Genomic DNA, 23,400 nt, shown 5'->3' with positions numbered 1-23,400 from the left:
AAATAGCATGGAACTGGCTGGCTTGGAACAGCGCATACCAAACCCCAGCACTGGTACCAAAAGCCTTCTGCACGCTCCTCCCAAACGCAACAAGCGAAGCCGCATTAAGCAGACCAAGTACTCCTCTCACTATGCCCACAATCAGCCTTCTTATCCTCCATCTGAAACCCCCGCGTCTACTCACCGAGCAATTGCACCTGCGCCATATCCCCCAACAACCCAACCACAGGCCTACTCAACCCGCTCAAAACCAACGCGCCCGCAAACGTCCTCGGCACGCTGCCCGGAAAACTAACGTGATCGTAGTTCGCCGTCAAGAATTGATCCGCATTCTCTGTAGGTATCCCATGAACGAGGATATCATGTATAGCCTGGATATTGAACGACTCTTCGACTTTAGTGTACGGCGAAACGAACAGGTGTACTAGAACAAAAGTGGGTATGAGGAGGAAAAACGGCCATGTTGAGAGCGCCATAGCATTCGGACAAGTAACAGAGCTTTTGGAAGCTCTGTGGGAATGGAGATGACAGGCGCGATGAAGTGGTTGGTAGAGGATGGCGACGGACGAATGAAAGGTGTGGTCCGTTGCTTTTACATGATCGTCCAATCACGTGTCTTCGCGATCCACCACATCCGCAGACGACCCTAGTCGACGCGAAACCTCCCTTCCACATCCGCAACGTCATCCTGCCTTTCTGTCAACCTTCATCGCACCACATCTTCACGCCAATGTCCCTCGCATGATGGAAATCAATCAAGTCGCAGTCCCGGCTGTCTACGTCCTCATCTTCTTCCTCGGCTATCCCTCACAATGGCTGTTGACGCAGTTGGAACCCGCTCCGCTCACGAAGAATGAACTCATCGTATCGAATGTGATTTTGGTCTTGATATGGATTACGTACACGAAGAGTGTTTTCGTTGATGCCGGAACCATACCAAAGGATTGGATTGCGAAGAAAGAGCTAGGTGCCGAAAAGGGAGATGAACATGGCGATACATCTGGCAAAGAGACAGGTCTGGATATCGCAGGGAAGAGCCGGAAATGGTGTCGGAAGTGCGACGCCGCGAAGCCACCTAGAGCGCATCATTGCAAGGAGTGTAAAAGATGCATCCCCAAAATGGACCACCACTGCCCCTGGACCAACAACTGCGTCAGCCACACCACTTTCCCGCACTTCCTGCGCTTCCTCCTCTACACCACCTTCGGCCTCTCCCTCCTCCAATATTTCCTCTTCATCCGCCTCTCGCACCTCTGGTCCAATCTAGACATGCCCTCCTACCTCGGCCCCACGCCCTTCCAACTAGGTCATCTCTTCGCCGTCCTTCTGACAAACTCGATCACCCTGTTCATCCTCGGCGTCCTCCTACTGAGGAACCTCTGGTGCCTAGCCATCAACCAAACCACAATCGAAGGCTGGGAAATCGAACGCCACAGAACGCTTCTACGCCGTGCGCGCCAGTATGGCGGTTACCTACCTAGTCCCGACGGAACCAAGATACGCATTAAGAAACAGGAGTTCCCGTACGATATCGGTATCTGGTCGAATATCGTACAGGGCATGAACTCGAGTATGCCGCTGCAGTGGTTTAATACCCTGGCTCCGACACCTAGTCTGAGCAGTGGACTATCTTTTGAGACGAATGGCTTTGAGGACGAGGGCACGGTTTGGCCGCCTCCGGATCCGGATCGGGCGTATAGGAGGAATGCGACGGCGGTGAATGCGGATGCATTTCGGTTTGCGGAGTCGGAGTTGAATGCTGAGGATACGGTGGCCGCGTTCAAGATGAGGCAGGCGGAGGATGCCGTGAGGAGGCGGAGACCGTATGCTGGGGCTGTGGAAAAGGATGCGGTGGAGGATGAGATGGATGGGGAGATGATCAGGGATGAGGAAGACTATGCGTATGGGGATGATGCTAGTGATGATGTCGAGGAAGAGGAGGAGGAAGCTGACAGAAGAAAGGGTGGTAAAGGGCGGGAAGGGGAGGCAGCTTGGCGAAACTCAGAGGGCGAACGGCTGAAGGATTTTGGTGTCGATGAGGATGTGGAGTTTTACGACGAACAGGACGATGATGTGCCGCTGAGCCAACTCATTGCTCGGAGACAGGCTGCAGCTGTGAACAGCCAGTAGACATGCATATACAGCATCAACACCACACCAATAAGAAGACAACTAGTTCGATCTGTCGTGAACTTGATGATATTTGATCAAAAGGATATAACGAATGTTGTAAAGCTCGTGTGAGCAAGAAGAAATATCTAGACCAGCAATCCGGCAAAGCCAAAAGGTATCGTGGTTGCCCATGTATGTCCTGACCTACTCCAACCAATCGTAATACATCAGAGTATTTATGCACCTGCATCCTAGCCCTGATAACCTCAAACATGATCCACCGACTGTGAGCGACAGTTGCGCACTTCTTACAATCTGACCATAGCGAAGGTGTCCTTAACTTCATCACTCTTTCTCCTCCTTTGGGAGAATTTCCTTTCCGGCGATCGGGTTGATATGCGACTGCTTCTGCTTCTCGCAATCGTCTCCCGCCTCTTCTCGTTCCTCGCTGATCGCCAGAGCCCGAGACACCTAGTACTCGTTTCCGTTCCCGTTGTGGACCGTGTAGCCAAAGGCTGTGCCGTCTTCGGTCATTTCGGAGTCGCCGCTCAGTACATGTTGCTGATTCTCGGGACCTGCACCGGGCCCACCGGGCCCTGCGGAACCGAACTGCCCAGTGGGTGGTTTGTTCTGATTTGCGAGGAGGGTCTCGTACCACCAATCAATACCAATAGTTCAGATAAACGTTTCGGCCAAATAGTAGGCAACAAAAGAAGGACAAAGGGGGTATAGGAAAAGTTGGCAGCTTACTTCGCGATACCTGGACAGGTAGATCTTGAGGGCTTCCGAGTAGTTCTCGAATCCAAGCGACGTCATGGCGAAGAGGATGTCCTCGCCATTGACGGTTTTGCGCTTCTCCTGCTGGCACTTTTCGGAGGCTGGCAGTAGAGTCAGTGGCGGTCTCGGACAGGGCTGGAGTGAGACATACCCTCGCTGGTGATGAAGGAGATGAACTCGCTCACGCACTCCTGCATGCATTCTTTCGCCTCTTTGGCGATCTTGGCGTTTTCGGGCAGCGCCATCTTCATGATTCGCGCGACTGGAGCAAAGTTACGTATGTTAGCATCCGAAGCCGTGCTGCTATTCGCGTTTGTGCTCTTTGGCGTCGAAAGGGGCGGGGAAAGGGACGAGTGTGGAGAAGAGGACGACATTTCGCAGGCTGCACGCCGGCCGTTTTCCAGGCACACGGCAGACCTGAGTGGCTGCCGAGTTGCGGTGATTCGACGCAGAGACGCGCGAGTCGAGGAACTGTCGGCATCCAGAGACGCCCGTTGGAGCAATCCGTCGACGTGCAGATGGGAGCGAAACGGTGCGCAAATCAAAACAGCGGGAGGCAGCAAGGGAAATAGACGTACCATTGGCGATTGGAAGCCATCGGTCTTGCTCCTTGACCTCGAATTCGTAACCTATCTGAGCTGTGTTCTCCTCTGTGTTCCTGTCCATGGGCTGTTCTTCGTCAGGCGACTGGACTGGTTCCACACCCTCCTGCTTTGGGGGAGAGGCCGACATATTATCGGTTGCCTGCTCGGAAGCGTATGCGCTGGCGACTATTTCGTTGGCGACCACGTCACTGGGAGAAACGACGGGACAACTTGGCGGCCGAGTATGCAACCTGCGGTCAGTGGTGTAACGAGAGGCCTGGCGAAGGAAGCGGTTAGTGGCATGCAGCGGCCAGCTTGGGATGCAGCTAACGTACGTGGGGAGCTGCGACAGCGGAGAGCACGGCGCAAGGGAGCGTCGAGTGAACTACGGCTCGTGGTGACGCCCGGGGCTACCTGCGATGCTGGCGTTGCACCCACGATGGAGCGGGCAGGGGCGCTTTGCGACAGTGGCAGGCGCGACCGCGATCGGGGCAGTCGCGACACACGGCGGAGTTGGTGTGCTACGGGCGGCGGGCACGATACCGCGTGCGACACTGGCGATTCACAGACCGTGTCTTGCGAGTAGCGGTGGGACGATATGCAGGCGGACCGGCTTGAATCAGGGCGTTATTCGGGCGCAGTTAGGCGTGGCAGTTGTCAATCGAGACTTGACGTCGCGACGTTGGAGCAGTTAGCGACGCGCCTACCAATAGGAGCGCGAGGAGAAGATGGGGGAGAATGGAGCTTGGACGCGCGATAGCGTTGGTGCGCGGAGAGATGGTGGATTGGGGATTTACCTCGATGGGCGAATCGAATGGTGAGAACGAAGAGAAATTCGGCCGCCCGCACCAATCCCGGCCCGTGCCGAACCAGCTCCCCTCTCACATCATGCCTAGCAACATTGCGCCGCATTCGCTTTCCAACGCGCAGCTTCCTACAATACCGTGCATGTCCTTCAATATTCGGACCGGTCATAGCACCGGCATACCGTCTGTTCGGAACCTGGCCTACTACTGCAGACTCCTCGAGCTAGCTGGCGATCCTGTATGCGAGTCGCATCAGCAGCTCATTCGGCAGCCCTACCAACACCACCCCACGTCCATATCTCTGCCGCGTCTTCACCACTGCAGCCACAGATGACATTCAGCGAGAACGTGTGTTGTCCAAGCCTCTTCTAGCATCATCCCAGGCCGTCGTCGACGTCAGTAGTCTTCGCTGTTCGTTGGGCTCTCGCGCATATTGCATACAGCCTTGCTCCAGCTTCACTAAGCCAACACGAGATGACGTTCAAGTCAGCCACTAACGACTCGACCCCCGGACCGTTCGTCATTCTCTGTGAAGACTTTGCTGGTAGCCTATGAGCTACGTGTCCGTTTTCATGGGTGAGATGGTGCAGATCAGTGCGTTGCTTTGAGTGGGAGCCGACTGGACAACGCATCTTGCAGAGACCCCTGGGGCTAGGAGCACGTGTCGGGACAACGGCGCAGTCCTGAATCAGTCACTCCGTGTAGACACATACGTAGTTGCGAGCTTGTGGGGTCTTTCAGGCTGCATGTGCGGCATCATTGGTAGGATGGTAGCTGAAAGCCCAGCGACCCGGGTCTGTCGTGGCTGGTTCAATCGTGACATTGCAAGATTCTCGTAATTTGTGGGAGGTATAGTACACGATCGATATAGGACTCATTTACTGGCAAGCCTTTCGTTGTCATCAAGAGGCTGTGCTGTTCTGTCGTGGCCTGATCTGCTGTGCAAAGTTCGGAAACCGGAGAGACCCTATTACGTCTGTATACTCCGTCTTGCAACACGCAGACCCCTTTGCCAGGGTCGCGATCCATCTACCCTATTTCCAGTCACCGGAGATATCGCTGCCGTACTCGTCTGCGTCATCTCATGTGGCTCCCAGCATATGCCGTGTGCCCATCCTGTCAAAGGGTTGCTGCATCACTGGTATCTTTTACTGCCCTGGCTGTTGGACAACTTGAACATTGTTCTTCTTCTGTAAGAGAAGTTAGTTACTTGATATCGAAATAGAAGCCGGGGTCAACGCTGTGTGAGATCCAAGTGCAACTGATGACGTACCTTCCACTTCTCCATCTCATCTTGCTTCAACTTGTACTGCTTGACTAGCTCTTCCAGAGCCTGCTTAAGACCATCCGAGTTGGTCTGCAGGATCGGCACAACGTCCTTGACCGTTCGCTCGGTCAAGACACCGTTGATCATACGGAAGCATTTCCGGTCTCCTGACAATGGTTGCAACGTCTCCAATACGAGTCTGGTATCTGTCAGTATTGATTGTGTTGTGATTTAAACATGAAGCGGTGTGGGATATTGGAACTATCAAGTCATGGAGCAATGCAAGGCTGATGCAAGGGACGAGCGGTGTGGGAAGGTTTGAACGATCGCCGGGTGTGGCTTCGTAGTGATGGTGCTATGCAACTTACTTGTGCTCTTCTGTCTCTTGCTCGATGTCGCCAATCTTTGAGGCAATTGTTTGGAGTGTATTCTTCGAAAAGATCAGTTAAGCATTCGCGCCTTTGTGAACCGTTCTTACCTTGTAGTTTTGATATGTCGTCTGTAGCTCTGTTTTGGTTCAGCGAGGGCGAAAAGATTAATCAATATGACCACTGACCTTGTTGCTTCTTCAGCTGCTGCTGGGATGCCATACTGACAATATGACTTTTTGACGCGTTCCCGGTGGTGAGGACTCGGCGGTGGTTGCGGGGAACTCGGGGGAGAGAAGATTCTTGATTCTATGCGTACAATGTACCTAGGTACGAAGTCGGATAGTCGCTGAACCTGGATAAAGAACAGAATATGGAAGTGGCCGAGTAATTTCTGAAAAGCCTCGCGAGTCTTCACGCGTTCGACACAAAGTGGCTACGAGTGAAGGCGCGCGCTCGGACGCAGTTCACGAGATCTTCAACGATTCGATTCGTCGGCAACTTCAACATCTCCAAGTACCCGTCCGATCGAGCCCAGCACCACCACCCTCACCTCCAAGTCTCCCAAACCTCGCACCGTCTACCCTCGCAAACAACACACCCCGCGCAAATCCACAATGCATCCCCATCTACACACCGAAGAAGTCCAAAAGAGTGCGCCACCCCTCCCCCTCCACGCAGCCCACAGCGCACACCTTCTAACATCCACGGAATAGACTGCGCAGACGTCGTCGCAGCGCTAGAAGAATGCCATAACCGCGGCTTCATCTGGAAAGTAACAGGGAATTGCACCGACGCGAAATACAAAGTCAACATGTGCCTGCGCGGCCTGCGACTCGAGCGGACGAAGCAGAATCGCGAGGCGGCCAAGGAGAAGAGGGAGAAGATACAGAAGGTGTGGAAGGAGTTGGATGAGAACAAATGAGCATGCGAGGAGTCTGTCGCGGGCATGGAGGAGATATTGCATACGGATGGGAGTTTACGGATACGAACAACAGCGAGCTTTCAGGCTCTTGTATTATACGAATGCGGAATTCTGGCGTTACGGGAGCGTTCATACACATTCATGAACTATGTTCATAGTATTACTATACGGCTGGCCCAGCATTTCCATGCTGAAGCCAGATACTTCAATCCTACCAAACGCTACTCATCATCAGAGTCGTCGCTAGATCTACCAGCTACGGGCGTAGTGCCAGTCAAAGGCGTGGTGCCCAGACTATCCAACCCTCTCTCTGTGATCAAGCGACCTCCTTCCACGCCATTTGCGGGTAACGCAGGAAGCCCCGACCCCTGGCGCAACTTCTCATACTCGTCGCCTGTCTTTTGCAGTTGTTCCTGGAGGTACTTCTTCCGCTCCTCAATTCTGACCTTGTCGTCTTTTAGGTCTTGTAGCTTCTGCAGGATCAGGTTCTTCCTCTGCTGCTTCGTCTGTATATCGATCGTGAGACCTTCCAGGACTTCGTCTAGGTCTGGCAGGGGCGTAATGCGCGGTGGAGTCTTTGTTCCGTCTTCCTCGTCTTCGATCTTCTGGCCGTATCGTCCTGCGCGGGCTTGAGCTGCGGCGAAAGCGGTATTCCTCTCTTCGTCTGAGTCGTCCGTCCCGTCGTCGCCCGACCCGCCTTCGGCGTCGTTGATGAGTTCTGCCATTTCCGCGCGCCGTCTTCGCCGCGCTTCCTTCTCTGACTTGCGACCGAGCGATATCTTGCCATCTTCGACAAAATCGTCGAAACCTTCGGCGATGTCCTCATCTTCGTGTATGAGACGCGTTTCTCCGTACTTGTCTTTTGGTCGAAGGGAAATCTCGTTCCTGTGCTGTCTGAACTCGTCTTCCCCCTGGTCATCGGATGCCCACGCGCGGTCTTCGTCGTCGAGGGCGTTCTCCTCATGCGCCAAACGACGTCTCCGCGCCTTCTTCTCGCGAATCTCGGCTTCTGTGGGGATCGCAGATGACGTCTCTAGCGATGCGACAGGACCGAATTTCGATGCGATATCTAGGGCCTGCGTCTCCTCTTCATCTTCAGCGGACGTATTCAGGTCGCGGGGTGTTGACGGCGTCGAATTTCGGAGCTCTGCTATATAGTCCTTGCTGTATTCGGTCGGGCGGGCGGCTTCAGGCACGAGGGGTGAGCGCGCCCGCAGTTGCGCACTCTTCTCCAGGGCTATGCGACTGAGGTTCGCCTTCTTTGGGGTCACAACGGCTGCGTCGCTCGAGTCGTCGCCATCGTTCGCGTCTTCGCCTGGGCCAAAAGACACTCGTAGGGAAGAACGCTTCTTCGCTTTACCAATCGTTGGCCGCTTGACGACTACACGGCCAGTTAGTACGGAGCCACCTAAGTCGCCAGCTTTCAACAAGGCCTGGAGAGATTCGCTGTGAGTTTCCCCAACGTCAGAAAGGCTGGCAATCGCGACAATTGGTAACTGACCTGTGGGCTTCTGTACTTCGCTCGGCGAGGTGTTCGCGCTGTCGGTGGATGCGTCGTCGTCGTAGCTGCCAATTTTGCGCGCAACACGGTTGGAACCGGATCGCTTCATCGTTGAGGTTGTTGTGTCAGAATTTGCTTTATCAATAAGGAATCTTGAGTTGTAAAGCAGAAGATAGCATGCGCGCGCACATGTCGTGGCTGCCGCCTACGCACGGGCCCTCCGCAAAATCCACGGAGCTATCCCACCATGCGCAGCGCTGCTCTTGCTCGTGAACACCACGCGCGTCTGCAGCTCACGACCGACCCACACGAGCGAAGCCACCCGAAGCCGTCACCAGGAACCTGAACCGCCACATTCAAGCTCAAAACAGTCTACTACCGCCAAGATGCCTCAAGCACAGCCAGAACTCAAGAAGGTGAGTGAACAACGCCGATGCAAGCTTCCAGAACCTAACCTTGCAAAGTACCTCGAGAAGCGCGTTCTCGTCCAGCTCAATGGCAGCCGTAAAGTCATGGGTATTCTCCGCGGTTACGACGTATGTACTCATTCCCTGTTACTTATGAATCGAGCTAACACACCGCAGGTCTACCTAAACATTGTACTTGACGAGGCGCTAGAGGAGAAGGCTGGCGGCGAGAAGGTGCGCATCGGCATGGTCGTCATCAGAGGAAATGCCGTGGTCATGCTCGAAGTATGGAATCCCATATTTGAGAGGCAAGAAATCAAAGCTAACCAAGGCGCAGGCGCTCGACCGCATCAACCAGGACGTACCCAAGATCGGACGATAGAGAATCAAACGCGCAAGCGACGAGTAACACAGCGCCCGTGGTACATCGAAAGAGAGCAAGAGCGAGGCAGATGGACAGAATCCGGGCATTATAAGGCGCATGGGCGTTTGAGGCGCGGACATTCACGGGTATGCCTCACCGGGCCCCTTTTTACGCCTACCCATCCAGAGCATCACCATCACGGAGGAAATTTGCGGAACATTTATGTTGACATTTTCATATCTACAGGACGATACTGTACCCATATGATACCAGCTGGGCAAATTGGGCGAGGATAGGCTTGGATCTCGATAAAAGAATCTGGTAGAGAAAAGTGCAACGGCGCCCGGCCATTACTATCTTCAGAGTCAGAGAATCAACAAACCACCTTTACAGCTCCAACATCACGATTTTCAAAGAAGAATTCAAGTGCATTTGAAATATGATTTACTGACGAATAGCTTACACAGATCAGAGCGCTATAGCTTCGCTTTCTCCCCTCTGTTAATCTTCTGCACAAGACCCCATGCAATCTCCGCATAGGGCTTCATCATAGCCCCATACGACTGCGCCTGCTCGCTACTCGCTTGTCTCAAGGCATACCGTGCCGCAATTCCCTGCATGATAATGGCGCTCCTGTACGTACTGAAAGCGTCGCCCCAAACAAAGTCTGGTCGCGGATCCCAGCCTGCAACTTCAGAGTACCACGCAATCAGTTGCTCTCGCGTTGGCAGACCAGGAGTAGCCCCGGGCTGGAAACCCTTGTGCGCGCGCCCGATCGACATGGCGGTTTCATCCGATGCTGTCACGTAGGGTGCGAGAACGTTGTTCAAATCAGACAGCGGGTGGCCGATCGTGCTCATTTCCCAGTCCAGGATGCCGATTACTCTAGGTTCTGTCTTGTGGAAAACGACATTGTCGATCTTGTAGTCGCCGTGGACAAAGGTCGCGCGGTCCTTGGGCTGCGTCTTTGGGTCTTTGAAGAAGGCTACCATGTCGTCTTGGTGTGGTATCTTGCCTACTGGCTCCCCAGTCTCCTTGTCTTTAGCCGCACCTTGTGATTTGGAGATAGTATCGAAGGTTGCAATTTGGCGGTTGTAGAAGCCGGAGTTCTTGCCGTAGGAGGCGAGGTTGACAGACGCGGGGGATACGCGATGGAATTTCGCGAGCGTGGTTATGGCGGAGTGCCACCTGGAGGGTATGCATTAGTATTGTGGTCGAGTTTCAAGTGGTTCTGAGATGTCATACATCTTCGTCCTTTCTTCGGCTGTTACGCTTGGGATCGCGGGATCTTCGAAGATACGCCCGTCGAGGAAGTCCATGATGTAGAAGTCGGTGCCAATAACGTCCTGGTCCTGGCAAAGACATAGTGCGCGCGGGATGGGAACATCGGTCTTTTCGAGTGCGTGGATGATTCTGTACTCGCGGTCGACTCTGTGCGCGGTCTACAAAACCTCGTGTTAGTTGTGATGATCGACTTTCTCAAATGGAGAGCCTCAGCATACCTTTGACAGCAGTTGACCCGGGGGCTTCTTCCTCATGACATATTTCTTGCCATCCTTATCCGTCAACTGGTATGTCGGATTCGACTGTCCATAGCCAAACTGTCCATTTGTTAGCTTTCATCTCCAGCGAACATGCCATTTTTTCCGGACTTCGAACAGCGTACCTGCTTCACATCCAGCGGGACCTTGATCTCGGGCACATTGGCGGTGATGTAGCGCTCTAGCGACGCAATGTCGATTGGTTGTCGCACGTTGCCGGCCATGGTGAGAGCGGCTGTTGAGTAAACATGGTGTGGGCGCGCGCGCAGTGATGTAGTTGGCGCGGTTGACCATCACCGAGGCGTGAGCCGAGGCAATTGTGGAACATGGGGAAAGGCGCTCGGTCGGCGAGTCGGGAACTGCGGCCACTCCGCGGGTAGCTGAGTCGATGCTGATGGGATTTTACACCTTTTGGAGTTTGAAGTGTTTGTGAAGAAGACTGTAGATGCATGTTGTTGGAGTGCTGCTGTTCTCCATGTAGTGTCTAGATACGCAGTCTCAATGACTAAACCCATGTCTTTACCACATCTGTAGTTCAAGTAGATATGGGAGCGTCAGGCTGATTGCAACCTTGGAACTATTCGTTCCAGCACAGTACCAAAGAGCTTTCACGTCTTCATACCTGTTGGGTATTCCAGGCCTCCCGCAACCGATCGGGAGGCACCCGGGGATCTGACTGCCCAGGTGCCTCCCCCGCTCTCCTCCTCACGTGCCCACGCGTTTGCGTTCACTGCTTATGCAGGGCTTACTCTCTTCGCGTCAATAAAGCAAGGACATGGTCTGGTCATCGGAGACTAAGTACGCGACTTGATGGTGCTTTTGTGGCGTCGGCGGACTTTGGGATATCAATAGTATCTTCAATAATGGCTGGTGATACTAGCATAGTCCAATAGTTCGAGCAGCCAAATATGGGAAAGTCAATTCACATGTTGCGAAACCCCTTATGCTTCAAACAAGCAGTAGCATTGTCTAGTATACGCAGATGAAGGACTGTTTGTCGCGAGGCACAAGACGGCTGCATGCTGTCATTGGTACGGGATTGATTGCTTTTTGTCGGTCCCAATGCACAAGGATCTGCGCGCTACCGTCGCGTACCACAGCTTGTATGACATACTGCTGCATTTCAGTTGCGATCTCGAGAATGTGAGATGCTATTCGAAGCAGCGTTGAAGTGAAAAGAGGGGCTGCGCGTAGAAAAGGAGGGACGTTTCCCCTGACGTTCTGGTGCAGATGGATTGGGTAGCGATCGGTTAATTAATCATGCTCGTCAGTCGCCGCTACGTTGGCAGTCCAACCCCTGCGGTACCATCGCATCAAAACAAACACCGTCCAACCTGCCCTGTGCTACTCCAAACAGGTCGACCCTGTCAACGAGCCGTCCGGTATGGCCTACCCGCACACTCCCAGGCGTCTTGGAGCGCGCCCTGCACTCCACCCCACTGCTTCCTCGCCCAATCTCTCGCTGAACGCCAGCCGCAACATCGCACGGCAAGCATCGCTATCCGCACTAGTCGGCGCTGGAGGCTCGCCATCGAACAGGATGGGCGCAGACGGAAAAGATATTGATGTCGGCGACACGGTCGACGTCCCCGGCGGCATGGTCGGTGTCGTCAAGTTTGTTGGCAGCATCCGGGGCAAGCAGGGCGTCTTCGCGGGCGTCGAACTGAACAGGGAGTATGCAGCGCGGGGCAAGAACGATGGCGCTGTCGATGGGTACGCACACAACGCTCGATATGTATGCGCGCATACTGACTTGTCTACAGCACACAGTACTTCGATACGTCTGTTCCCGGCTCTGGCATCTTCCTCCCCGTACATCGCGCGCAGAAACGGGTCTCAGCTGACTCGTCGGACTTTGCACCTGAGCCGACCACGCCTTCATACCATAACAACTTCAGTCTCTCCACCATGGAGAAGCCGAGCTTCAGCCCTAATACCCCCTCGATGCCAAAGCCACAGTTCTCACAGTCTGTCGGGCCCGGAGCCCGCGCGCCTAGTCCCAAGCGGCCGCCCCAAGCCAGACCATCATACAGACCCGAGTCTCCTCTCCGAAAAGGCAGCCTTGGTACCGGTCCAACACCGGGAAGGAGCGGCGGACTTACACCCTCTGGCTTCTCCAAGAGCGCAATCGGCGCGCCCCCGCGGTTCGCGAGTCCAGCGCCTCCTCGTTACGCCAGCCCTGCACCCCGAGCCCCTCTCCCACAGAAACCACGCACACCTGGTCCGCAACGGCCCTACTCGCGAAGCAGTTCCCGTCTCGGCCACCAAGACACCATCGACGAGGACAATGAGACAACCCCGGTCGGCGCAGCGCGGACCAGCAATGACTCCATGGCAAGTTACAAGTACAAAAGGCCTGGTTCGCGCCTCGGCTCGCAACCAAACGAAGAAGTACAGCGGCTTCAGGCGCTCCTGGACGAACGCGAGAAGCAGCTTAAGGAGCAGGCTGCGTCGCTGAGCGAAATGGAAGCGAGTCTGTCAGAGATTCAAAGCCTGATACCAGAAGACGGCCTGGATATGGGTTCGGCGCATGGCAGCAGCGAGCCTACCGATGTAGCGCAACTACGAGCACTTCTTAGGGAGAAGAACGATAAGATCGCCATGCTCACGTCCGAGTTCGACGCACATCGATCCGATTTCCGCAGCACCATCGATACCCTAGAGCTGGCCAGCACCGAAACCGAACGCGTATACGAAAAGAAGGTGGAAGAGTTACAGGAAGAGCTACGGGAATATGCGTCCCGTAGCGAAGATGTCGAGACTGTAGCGATGCAGTTGAAACAACTAGAAGAGCTTGTCCAAGAATTAGAAGAAGGTCTAGAGGATGCGCGGAGAGGCGAAGCAGAGGCCCGAGGAGAAGTCGAATTCTTGCGGGGCGAAGTCGAGCGAGGCAGATCTGAACTCCGTCGCGAACGCGAAAAGGCCGCTGCCGCTCTCAAGGGGGCCGGTGCGATGGTCGACGCACCCCACACACCAGGGCAAAGAGAAGTCGAGCAGCGCGATGACGAGATTCGAGGTCTCAAGGCTATCATCCACTCCCTGAGCTCTGGCGGAGGAGATGACCGTGTTCGCTCACCACTATCGCGACAAGCGTCCAATGTCGATGCCGAAGAGCTCCAGAGCGCCAAAGCAAACGCAGAACGACTCGAGCGCGAGAAGGAGGAACTTCGCGGTCTTGTGGAACGCAAGGCCTACAGGGAAGAAGAGCTAGAACGTGAGCTAGAAAAGCTAAAGAGGCAGCTCGGCCTCGCAGAGCAACGCGAAAGCGTCATCAGCAACGGCCTGTCCGAACACACGGCGACCCAAGAAAAGCCCTCAGAGCGCGACTCAAAAGACACCGTCGTGAATTGGCGCGAACCACCACAGCAAACCCGCCGCGATGCGCCCCCAGCGCTCTCCGTAATGCCAGAGTCCGACGGCCGCTCCTCCGCCAATAGCAGCCTCCTCTGGTGCGAGATCTGCGAAACAGGCGGCCACGACATCCTAAACTGCTCCGCCATGGGCGGAGACCCATCTTCATACCCCCAAGAAGACGGTCTACGAAGCGGCAAAGACGTCGTCATCGAAGGCCTCCGCGGCCTCTCCGTCTCCTCCGACCGCGCCCGCCCTTCTGCTCTCAGCCCCTCGAAACCACCAGGCAATGCGCCCACATCCCCCCTTCCCACCCCTTCGTTCAACGCCTCGAACTCCGACCTTGTGCCTCCCAAGGGTGCTGCCATTGCTGATCCAGATAAATGGTGCGCGCTGTGCGAGAGCGAGGGTCATGATGTTACGGCCTGCCCTAATGAAGACGCGTTTTAGAACATGAGCGCAGATGTTGTGTAAGACCAAGCAAGGGGCATGGTGTTATCGCCTTCCCATCTGTACGAAGACCGTAAGGAGATTCACTATCTGACTCTTATTTGCTATCAGATTACAAGGGGGAATGTATGGGGCAGGGATTGAAGAGGGGTCATCTCCATTTTCCACATTGTTCGTTGTTACGCGTATGATATCCCCCCACGATTGAATCATTTCGAATCTGTTCTTTATTTTGCAGATTTGCTGGTTAGCGATTCTTGGGCGCGCTCTTTCAAACTACACTATTATGCGTATATAATATTATAATCTTCTTCGTCCGTTTCGGTCTGGTTTGATAGGGTCGAGTAGAGAGAGGGTTAGACGCATACAGATAGTGAGATCATCGGGTCAATTAAGCAACGGTTAGGTCTACATTGGAGACTGACCAGTCAGACTACCGTTACTACTTCAAGTACAAAGCATAGAATTTTTCCCAAACTAGATTGATAACGCCAGGGTAATAACTCCTTTTACCATGCATACGCAGCGTGATATTTCCGATCGATCAATCAAGCCTTCTTGCTAGACTTGTGCTTCTTGCTCTTCTTCGCAGCACCCTCCTTGAACTTCTCGGCTTCTTTGTATGCTTCCTCGACTGCCTCGCCGACTTTCCTCTTCTTCTCGCCTGTCTTGACGGCGACGGTCATGCTGCCTGCTCCACCCTTTTTGGCCGCGTTGCTGACGGCGCGTTCGGCGTCTTCCCAGTCAGCGGCTCCGGCGCCGATTTCGTATCTGTAGGTAAGCAGTTAGTGGTCGTTCATGTGTTACTGTGGAATCTGAGAAACTTACTTGTGCAGAGGTAGAGCATCGATCATGCTCCTTTGCCTCTCCTTGTCCTCAGCCAGGAACTCATCGCCACCTTCCCTGAGCTCCTCTTGCAGATCCTTCTCAAGAGGTATGAAGCGGTGGGTATCCTCGGAAGCGTCACCACCAGCAGCGTTCTCTTCGACTTCCATAGCGTCGGGCATGGTTTCTTCGACTGCGCCTTCGACTATGCTGCGGAATGCTGTGGCGGCCTTTCGTACAATCTTGACAAACATGGCCATCAGCTGGCTGGAGTTGAGATTGAGTTCCTTCTCCACATCGGAGAACTCTTTGCGTTGCAGACCAATGGCGAGGAGTAGTGCGGTCTGGATACCGCTGAGTTTGACTTGGCCCTTGAGGCGGCCGGTAAAGTAGAGGGTGGCGATGGGAGGCAGCATGTCGAGGATGACATGGTAGTCGAGCATGTTGTTGGCGTACGAGTCCAGACGCTTGAGATCGAATGGTGTGAAGAGCGCGTCAAGTTCGGCCTTGCTGATGGGCTTTGCGGCTAGGTCGGCGTCTAACTTGGATCCTGCTGATGCGGACTCTTCTATTGACAAAGAGGTGATGGAAGGGAATGAGCGGAACTGGTAGGAAAGGAGGGAAAGGAAGCGCTTCTGGAAGTCCTTGGCGAATGCTGCGACCCAGCTACCGTCGGATGAGGTCGTCTCGAGCGAACGCAGCATAATGCATGTGTGTTCTCCAGTGAGGTCGTTGGGTGTTTGTCGTAGGTAGACTGGGACGAATGATGCGCGTTTCCAGAACTTGTGAAGCTGCGATGTAATTCCATACGACACACCGACATAATCGAGCTTTGGTGACCTCAGCTCCTGTAGTCGGGCAAACAGCGGCGGCATCTCGTTGGCTTCCCGGATCTTGACATTGTCCTGTAGGAGCGACGTGTTCTCCAAGTCTTCCTCTGTCACTCTGCGCATCTGTTCCACCTCTTGAGGCTCAGATTCCGACAAGCTGGCGAGTTTGCCATCGTAGAAGTCTACCAGAAGCTGTAACGCCTTTGATCCGTAGCCCATCTTGACGTACTCCGGGTTGGTTGCTATCCGCACAATGCGAGCTCCGGAAAGACTTGCGAAGTTCTCGTCCTGGAACTGCTGCGAAACAATCCAGGGAATGAGATCACCGCCTGCACGCTGTCCTCTGCTCAGACTGTTCATTACACTCTCCCTGCTGATCTGACCCTCAAGCGCCACTTGGATCACACAGAGAGGCTCAGGGAGCTTGTTCTCTTCTGTGGGCCCCGTGAGCACAAAGAGCTGATGAGCGGGCGCATCCGACATGAGCTGGAGATCGTTGGGCGTGTTTTTGTAGTGGCTAGCTACGTATAGCGCCATCATCTTTTGAAGGAACTTCTCAGCAGCAGGGTTGTACGAAAAGAGGGTATCCCGATTGACGTGAAGAAGTTGGCATTTGTCAGGGTGCGGGCATCCTTGCGTGTTCGTCCTTCGGGGTAGTGTTGCATCCAGACATAGAAGATCGTTCATCCATCGCTCCACAGAGTCGCCTTGAGCGTATCGAATGGGTTCTGACAGCGTAATCTCCCGGAGTGATCGGCCAGTCATGGAGGTCTCGTTGCCATCCTTTGTCTCCTTTCCAGTCGAACGGTCAACCACATGAGTCGAGCCGTTGTTTCCTTTACCTCGCGACTGTTCGCGAAGTTGCTGGATCAGCTTCAACGATAGCGATCGACCGGTTCCTTCGTAACCGTTGATGGTCGATGCCATGAAGACTAGGTATGGACCCATCAGTTTCCGTACGAGGGGCAGAGGGATTGCCGCGGCCTCGTCAATCACCAGAAGCTCTGCTTGTCCCAAGACGTGCGAGTCTTCGGGCCTGATGTATTGGATGACTTGTCGGTGTTGTCGATGTAATTCGATCCGTACGATAGCTTTGTTCTGATCAGGCTGTGTCGATTGCATGATGGTGTAGTCTTGGTGATCTGCGTAGTTTAGCGAATCGAATCCTTTGAGGATGAACTCGAAGAGCGTCTTCAAGTTCTCTGGGCTGGGCGATGTGATGTAGATATTGCTGTATCCATGCGCTACTGCTGCTGCCACTGCAACACCAAGAGCTGCTGACTTTCCTCGTCCACGGGCTGCTGTGAGGGTAACAGTGCTGCGAAGCGTCTTCTCGACAATGGCCTCCACGAATGTCAGCAGAGCCTTGGCTTGGTCTACTGTCTTTGCAAGCTTGACAAGATCTCCGGTAGGAGGCGAGTCTGCCAAAGATTCCTTGATCTCTGCCAGCTCTTTCGCCTTCGGTGTCTTGCCTTCCAGCTCTAGGTCTGGTGGAGGCAGCTGCTTGACATGCTTTCCGCCTGAGATGGGGAGAACATTCAGCTCATCGTCGACAACCAAGCAGCTGTCGCATTTCCCGAGTGACAGCAGGAAGCGCTCGTTGAAGCGCGCTACCACGTCACTATGTGCCTCCGTCCGATACCTCGAGTGGATGTCCATGGACATTGTGTACAGCTGCTTCAAGCTGCTCATGCCCTTGAGCAGCAATATGACCAGTCCTCCACCCTCGACCGTCTCGATTGTCCTCGCGAGTAGGTTCGGCGTAAGCGCTTCGAAATCCTGCAGGATGCACATGCCGTATGTGTTACCCAGAATCTTGTCGGTTTCCTTGTAGTAGACATATCGGATGTTCTGCGTCGAGACGAATAGTTCGAACGGGTCTTCGGTGTCGACATCGCGGATGCCGCGCTTGAGTTCGTTCTTGATCTTCTTCTCGCGCTTCTTGCGGTGACTTGAGAATCCCAGCAGCTTGTTCTTGTATGCCCACAGCACCGACTTGTTCAACTTGACGTCCACGTTCAGCAGAATGTGGTAGAGGTTGACAATGACGTCCTTTTGGCGATCGCCGACCACTACGAAGAAGCTGCGCTTCTTTTCCTGGGCGCCATTGCGGATCAGGGCCGGTATACGGGAGTCGATGGCTTTCTTCGGCATCTTGAGAGCTCCGCAGGCGTCGCCGCCTCTAGTTCGATAGCGGGTGTGGTTTGGGTGGCGCACGCGATCTATCGGCTGAGTTCGAGTCGCGGAAGAGTCTCGTTTAGATTGGAGGGCGGTGAATCCTGTTGCCCGTGTTGGGGTGGGTGACGAGCTGCGTAGTAAGGAAAAGTTCGAGCCGTCGCGATGCCTGAGAAAATAATCCAGGATCCTTATCGATAAGAGCAGCCTCACGCTATCTACGCGCTACAATGCGAGCGCGTCTTGACTTGAACCAAAACTTTGAATGCATGCATTTATTTCTATCTGCTTGTTGTTTCACTCTCAAACGGACCAGTCACTAATGATAAGAGATTCAGTGACAAGATTTATCATCATACAAGCTTCATATGCCGTTCACGGTCAAGACAACGAAACCATACACATGGCGATGTCGAACCCATCAATACATAGGGACGTGCTATATGACAAAAGCTCACCACCGAAATACTAGTCGGTGGTTCCCGCCTTCCGAGCCTCAGTGTACGTCTTCAATCCCACATGCTTATTGATCCAATCCAACACGACCGTATGCCACATGAGCCCATTCTCCGGTTTCAGCACCCAGTGGTTCTCATCCGGGAACGTCAAGAACTGACTCTCAATTCCTTTACACTGCAGCACATTGAACGCTGCCAGTCCCTCACTGATGGTGAGCCTATAATCCAGTTCAGAGTGTATGACCAGCTGAGGCGTGGCCCAGTTCTCGGTAAACCTGGACGGGTCCCACTTGGCCCAATTCTCGGGGTTGTTCCAAAGCGTTCCCTTGATGTCGTGGAAGGGGAAGTACAATTCCTCAGACGCCATCTGGCCGGACATGCTGAAGACGCCGTCGTGGGTCACTAGGGCTTTGAATTCGCGGCCTAGAGGGTGTCCTTGGATCCAGTTCATCATGTATCCGCCATACGAGGCGCCGAGGGCAACGGCTCGCTTCGTGTCGACGTAGCTGACATTATGCTTTATGTAGTCGAAGCCCAACACGAGGTCTTCGTACGGCAGACCACCCCACTGGCCTTGAATCGCATCTGTGAAAGCTTGTCCGTAGGATGTGCCTAAGAATGATGTCAGTATGTATCTACTACACAGTTTGTGGTACGAGGTTCACGTACTTCCTGTAGGATTTGGGCAAATGACAACGTAGCCTTGCTCTGCGAATACTGCAGGGTTCCAACGCGTACTCCAGCCATCCGTCCATGCACCCTGGGGTCCACCGTGGATGAGGTAAGCGAGGGGGTATGTTTTGCTGGACGAAAAGTTACTGGGCTTTATAACCCAGGCGTGGACCTTGGTACCGGATGCAGCGCCATCCCAATAGATTTCATCGATCTGGTGGCGCGACAGACCAAACATGGACCCAGAGCGAGTATTGGAAGAGATGTACTTGGTTGTCAGATTATCAGGGTCTGAGTCGTATGGCCGATCGTCGATGGGAAGATCGTAGACGGCGGTGTCTTTGCTTTGCGTGCTTAGCGGGACCAGTGAGTAGAGAGAGTTCTCGACCAAGCTGGTGGAAGCCAAGAAAAGATCGCCATTCTTGAGCACCTGTACTGAGCCGATGGTCCCACCCAAAACTAGTAGTGATGGCAGAGGCTCCTTCTCGCCGCCAGGCTTAGGAGGTCCGGCACTGTATAGGTTTCCACGCCCACGTGATTCAGCAGTGAAGTAAAGGCGCCAGTCGTCAGGGCTCCAAGATATTGACTGTGGGCTTCGGTCCCATTTACCCTTGCCGTCTTCAGATCCGTAGAGTAGGGTGACCTCTGAAGGTTTCTTGTAATCGTGGATAATGAAGGGTTGGTTCTTGTCTGACTCGTAGCCATCAGTCTTCATAGAGAGGAAAGCGATCATGCCACGCGAGTTCGACCAGACAGGAGATGTGCTGGCACCCTCGAAGCCTTCGATGGATACATTCTGAATTTGTGGCTGGTCGTTGAAGTGGAGGTCATCCCAAAATGTTTCAGACGCGGAAACGTAGATATTGGTCTTCGTGTGTGTCGCAGGGTTCAGGCCAGGATCTTTCGCTGTGAAGACCAGGCCATACTTGGATATGTCGAACTGATCCTTTCCACCAAAAGGCTCGATCGGCGACTCCAACTCCGTTCCCTTTAGCGCATTTATCAGAGGATACCCAGGGTTGGCACCTGTATCTTGGGACTTCTCCGACTTCTTCAAGATGAACTTGCCAAGCCAGATCGCGTTCCGGTTCTCCGTCACGTAATGATCCCAGTGACGAACAAATCCGGACTTGTAAAGCTTGCCTGAGGAATGTGGCTTCTCGGCCAGCTCGGGGTTGAACAGCGTACCATCTGGCTTCGCCTTGCCGACTACAGCGAAACCGAAGGTATCATCACCGAGGGCAAAGATCTTGGCATCGCTTACTGGGCCGTCGATATGTACAGCAGTGTGTTTGCTGAGAGTCGTTTAGCGGTCGCACACTCATATGGGAGTATTGAACCTACGTCTTCTCGAAGTTGTATGGGGAGCCAACAACCATCTTCGTGGTGCCATCATCATTCGACTTTAGCAATAGTACAGTCTCATCGTCAAGCCATGAAGGCTCGCTGAAGGATGCATCATCCGTTACAAGACTGGTCTGCTGGCTGGCGGCATCCAGAACGCGAATCTCGGATTTCTTCGAATGTTCAGCAAAGCTGTATGTCGAAACCGCGTATACGACTTTTGATGCATCGGAGTTTGGAACACCTCCGGAACGGCGTGGCGCCTCGAGTAACACCTCGGGTGTGAACTTGGAGGCTCTGATCGTCATACTGGTGTTGGCCTCAAGAGAAGGTATCTTTGTGATATGTTAGTCGGGTGCTCAGAATGAATTACTTCTCATGTCTAGGTTCTGAACCATTATGTTGAGACTTAAGATCGTTCCGTGTTGGAGACGCTCGGAAGCGGTGTAGATGTAGCTGTGCGGATACCACGTATGGCGTAGAGCCGATCATGAGATGCTAGGGAGGAACAAGATCATCAGATCATAAAGCAGATCGGTGTTTGAAGAGTGCATGCAGCTTTTGACTTTGGCCAAAGTCTCTTGTTGTCGAGCATCATACACCCAGGGAAGCAACGACCTCAGACGCCCGCCACGTGTGAAGAAGCGCGTCTACGGATCGACGAAGAAGGATTGGAACCATGACTTACTTAACGACAGGCTTGTCCCCGGATTGAATGTATCCGACCGGTAAGTGATGGCGATGGTTGTGAAGCAAGGAACGCGGAAGGGAGCACCGTGGTAGATGTCTCACGGTCCAACTAAGCGGATGTGGTTGGCCGATCCCCTCACGCGGGCGGGCACCAGCCACCCCACCGGCTAGCGGCGTTCTTTGTGTCATCACTCACCGACGTTTGCATTGCCCCGCCTATGATATCTGTGCGATGTACAACGATTCCAATCGATGGGTACCGGCTACATTCAGTCCTCCCAAGACTTTGCACTTACATTATAAATGATCCATCTTGAAAAATGTCCAAAAACAAGTCCAGGGACAACAAAGTCCTGTGGCGCAGTGGTAGCGCGCCGTTCTTATAAGATTCGTCAGACTCTTATGACCTCATCTCAGGTTATGCGGATGCCGTGGGTTCGAAGTACGTGATTTCCGGACAACCGTGATTCGATTTCCTTTACTAACAGTTCCTCCAGCCCCACCAGGACTAGTGATCTCTCACCTTTTTTGCTGTTTTTTTGCGGACTCTCGTTGTGCTTGCGGGCCTTATCTTTTGCTGGCGGGGCTACCCTTGCGTAGTACTAATATTCCCACTTCTAAACACCTGTCGAGAACTAGAATGAAAAGCGCATATGCTGAGCATGCAAAGAGCATTATACTAACAAACATATGAGTTAAACTAACAGCTACTACTTCACACTTGTCCTACTCTGTCGACATCGCTATGCATTCTGAGGTTTCAAGAAAGAGCAACATTTATGAAACGCATAGCAACATGTACATGTAATGCTATGGCGGAGTAGGAACACAGGTCGTCAGGCAAACAACTGCAAATATGGTTATCATGTCAAAGTGCATGAGCACATTGTTCACAACTCTCCATCTCCACCCTCCCGCGCACCTCCCTCTCCCCCTCACGCATCCCAAGCGCGCGCCGACCACTCCATCGCCGTGTCCGCTCGCTCCATCCGTTTCCTCTGCTGTACGGTTCCCATACGCTGCACAACCTCCTGATACTCTTCCCCGCCCCTTTCAAACGAAACAACAATCTCCCTACCACACAACGCATTCAGCGCTTCTTCCACCCTCTTTTTATTAAGAAAGATCCGCCTCTTCCCCGCCCAATCCACAACCACCTTCTCCAGTTTATCTAGCATTTGCAGTGCTGATCTGACCGATTCTGGATCCATCCCAGATGCCCAAGTTAAGTCCATGTACTCCTGCACTGCTAACAGCGCGGTCGCCCACTGGATCTTCAGCGAGCGGACAGAGGATGCTTGGGCGGGTGACAGGCGGCGAAGAGTAGTGGCTATGTTCCCTGGTTTGGTGCAAGAGATGGTGTTGTGGTAGAAAGGCAAAAGGTGTGTTTCTAGGTAGAATTGTCGGGATGCGAGGATTGCAGCGAAGGGGTTTCGCGTTTGGGCCTTCGTATTATCGGATAGAGACGTGTCGTTGATTTCGAGACCCATCATCATATCTTCGATATCCACGTCCATCTCCATAGCCTCATCTTCTTCTGCTTCAGTAATGGCTGCCCCTTCGAGATCTGCATCAAGAGGTAAGAGCTGAATAACCTCGCCCGTAGTGAACGCAAATTCGTAAATGCGCTTGCGGATATCGCCAGGCAAGTTGAAGAAGGCCGAGTCTGAAGAGTTTTGTATGCCGAGATCTAACATTTCTTGCGTGGGTTGGGCTTTCTTCGCTTTCTGGTTTAGCATCTTGGGGGTGAAGCGGATTTTAGGTTGGGAGTTCAGAGACATGGCGCGTGATGTTGGTGAGGCTGTTTCTTGTGTTGGTGTGAAGGCTGGAGGATACAATGCGAGTTATCGGTGAAAAAGGATTTGGGAGAAGTTGATGTAGTCGGCAGGCTTATTGTTGATCGTAAGAATGTCGCTGGGATACGTATCGTATTATACCAGGCTCATACATACT

General features: G+C 53.5%; 11 protein-coding genes across 11 annotated transcripts; 4 read left to right on the top strand and 7 right to left on the bottom strand.

The window, feature by feature from the left end:
* Window positions 1-741: 741 nt before the first annotated feature.
* On the top strand, window positions 742-2,130 carry J4E83_008148 (uncharacterized protein; the record flags this gene model as incomplete). The annotated part of the gene is made up of 1 exon (XM_049335045.1): window positions 742-2,130. The coding sequence occupies one exon, from the start codon at window positions 742-744 to the stop codon at window positions 2,128-2,130; it is 1,389 nt and encodes a 462-aa protein (XP_049185889.1).
* A 453-nt stretch (window positions 2,131-2,583) lies between these two features.
* Window positions 2,584-3,621, bottom strand: NFYB1 (Nuclear transcription factor Y subunit B-1; the record flags this gene model as incomplete). Its single annotated transcript, XM_049335044.1, has 4 exons — window positions 2,584-2,760; window positions 2,863-2,990; window positions 3,041-3,151; window positions 3,468-3,621. 4 exons carry the CDS (start codon window positions 3,619-3,621, stop codon window positions 2,584-2,586), a joined length of 570 nt encoding a protein of 189 aa, XP_049185888.1.
* A 1,806-nt stretch (window positions 3,622-5,427) lies between these two features.
* On the bottom strand, window positions 5,428-6,136 carry J4E83_008146 (uncharacterized protein; the record flags this gene model as incomplete). Its single annotated transcript, XM_049335043.1, has 5 exons — window positions 5,428-5,469; window positions 5,553-5,745; window positions 5,915-5,976; window positions 6,025-6,053; window positions 6,103-6,136. The coding sequence occupies 5 exons, from the start codon at window positions 6,134-6,136 to the stop codon at window positions 5,428-5,430; spliced, it is 360 nt and encodes a 119-aa protein (XP_049185887.1).
* Window positions 6,137-6,531: 395 nt separating this feature from the next.
* On the top strand, window positions 6,532-6,839 carry J4E83_008145 (uncharacterized protein; the record flags this gene model as incomplete). Its single annotated transcript, XM_049335042.1, has 2 exons — window positions 6,532-6,568; window positions 6,631-6,839. The coding sequence occupies 2 exons, from the start codon at window positions 6,532-6,534 to the stop codon at window positions 6,837-6,839; spliced, it is 246 nt and encodes an 81-aa protein (XP_049185886.1).
* Window positions 6,840-7,060: 221 nt separating this feature from the next.
* J4E83_008144 (uncharacterized protein) lies at window positions 7,061-8,449 on the bottom strand (the record flags this gene model as incomplete). The annotated part of the gene is made up of 1 exon (XM_049335041.1): window positions 7,061-8,449. One exon carries the CDS (start codon window positions 8,447-8,449, stop codon window positions 7,061-7,063), a length of 1,389 nt encoding a protein of 462 aa, XP_049185885.1.
* A 277-nt stretch (window positions 8,450-8,726) lies between these two features.
* On the top strand, window positions 8,727-9,129 carry SMG1 (Serine/threonine-protein kinase smg1; the record flags this gene model as incomplete). The annotated part of the gene is made up of 4 exons (XM_049335040.1): window positions 8,727-8,756; window positions 8,805-8,876; window positions 8,925-9,032; window positions 9,085-9,129. 4 exons carry the CDS (start codon window positions 8,727-8,729, stop codon window positions 9,127-9,129), a joined length of 255 nt encoding a protein of 84 aa, XP_049185884.1.
* Window positions 9,130-9,587: 458 nt separating this feature from the next.
* Window positions 9,588-10,876, bottom strand: J4E83_008142 (uncharacterized protein; the record flags this gene model as incomplete). The annotated part of the gene is made up of 4 exons (XM_049335039.1): window positions 9,588-10,299; window positions 10,357-10,553; window positions 10,614-10,712; window positions 10,778-10,876. The coding sequence occupies 4 exons, from the start codon at window positions 10,874-10,876 to the stop codon at window positions 9,588-9,590; spliced, it is 1,107 nt and encodes a 368-aa protein (XP_049185883.1).
* A 1,036-nt stretch (window positions 10,877-11,912) lies between these two features.
* On the top strand, window positions 11,913-14,453 carry J4E83_008141 (uncharacterized protein; the record flags this gene model as incomplete). The annotated part of the gene is made up of 3 exons (XM_049335038.1): window positions 11,913-11,954; window positions 12,010-12,365; window positions 12,416-14,453. 3 exons carry the CDS (start codon window positions 11,913-11,915, stop codon window positions 14,451-14,453), a joined length of 2,436 nt encoding a protein of 811 aa, XP_049185882.1.
* Window positions 14,454-15,001: 548 nt separating this feature from the next.
* Window positions 15,002-18,262, bottom strand: J4E83_008140 (uncharacterized protein; the record flags this gene model as incomplete). Its single annotated transcript, XM_049335037.1, has 2 exons — window positions 15,002-15,224; window positions 15,282-18,262. 2 exons carry the CDS (start codon window positions 18,260-18,262, stop codon window positions 15,002-15,004), a joined length of 3,204 nt encoding a protein of 1,067 aa, XP_049185881.1.
* Window positions 18,263-18,751: 489 nt separating this feature from the next.
* J4E83_008139 (uncharacterized protein) lies at window positions 18,752-21,065 on the bottom strand (the record flags this gene model as incomplete). The annotated part of the gene is made up of 3 exons (XM_049335036.1): window positions 18,752-19,353; window positions 19,411-20,708; window positions 20,758-21,065. The coding sequence occupies 3 exons, from the start codon at window positions 21,063-21,065 to the stop codon at window positions 18,752-18,754; spliced, it is 2,208 nt and encodes a 735-aa protein (XP_049185880.1).
* Window positions 21,066-22,382: 1,317 nt separating this feature from the next.
* Window positions 22,383-23,228, bottom strand: J4E83_008138 (uncharacterized protein; the record flags this gene model as incomplete). Its single annotated transcript, XM_049335035.1, has 1 exon — window positions 22,383-23,228. The coding sequence occupies one exon, from the start codon at window positions 23,226-23,228 to the stop codon at window positions 22,383-22,385; it is 846 nt and encodes a 281-aa protein (XP_049185879.1).
* Window positions 23,229-23,400: the final 172 nt, after the last annotated feature.

This window comes from Alternaria metachromatica (genome assembly GCF_023757995.1).
Source record: "Alternaria metachromatica strain BMP 0045 chromosome Unknown scaffold_22, whole genome shotgun sequence".
In the NCBI taxonomy this organism is placed as follows: Eukaryota; Fungi; Ascomycota; class Dothideomycetes; order Pleosporales; family Pleosporaceae; genus Alternaria; species Alternaria metachromatica.
Note: the sequence above shows the minus strand (reverse complement) of the source record. Positions and strands in the feature narration are given on the sequence as shown.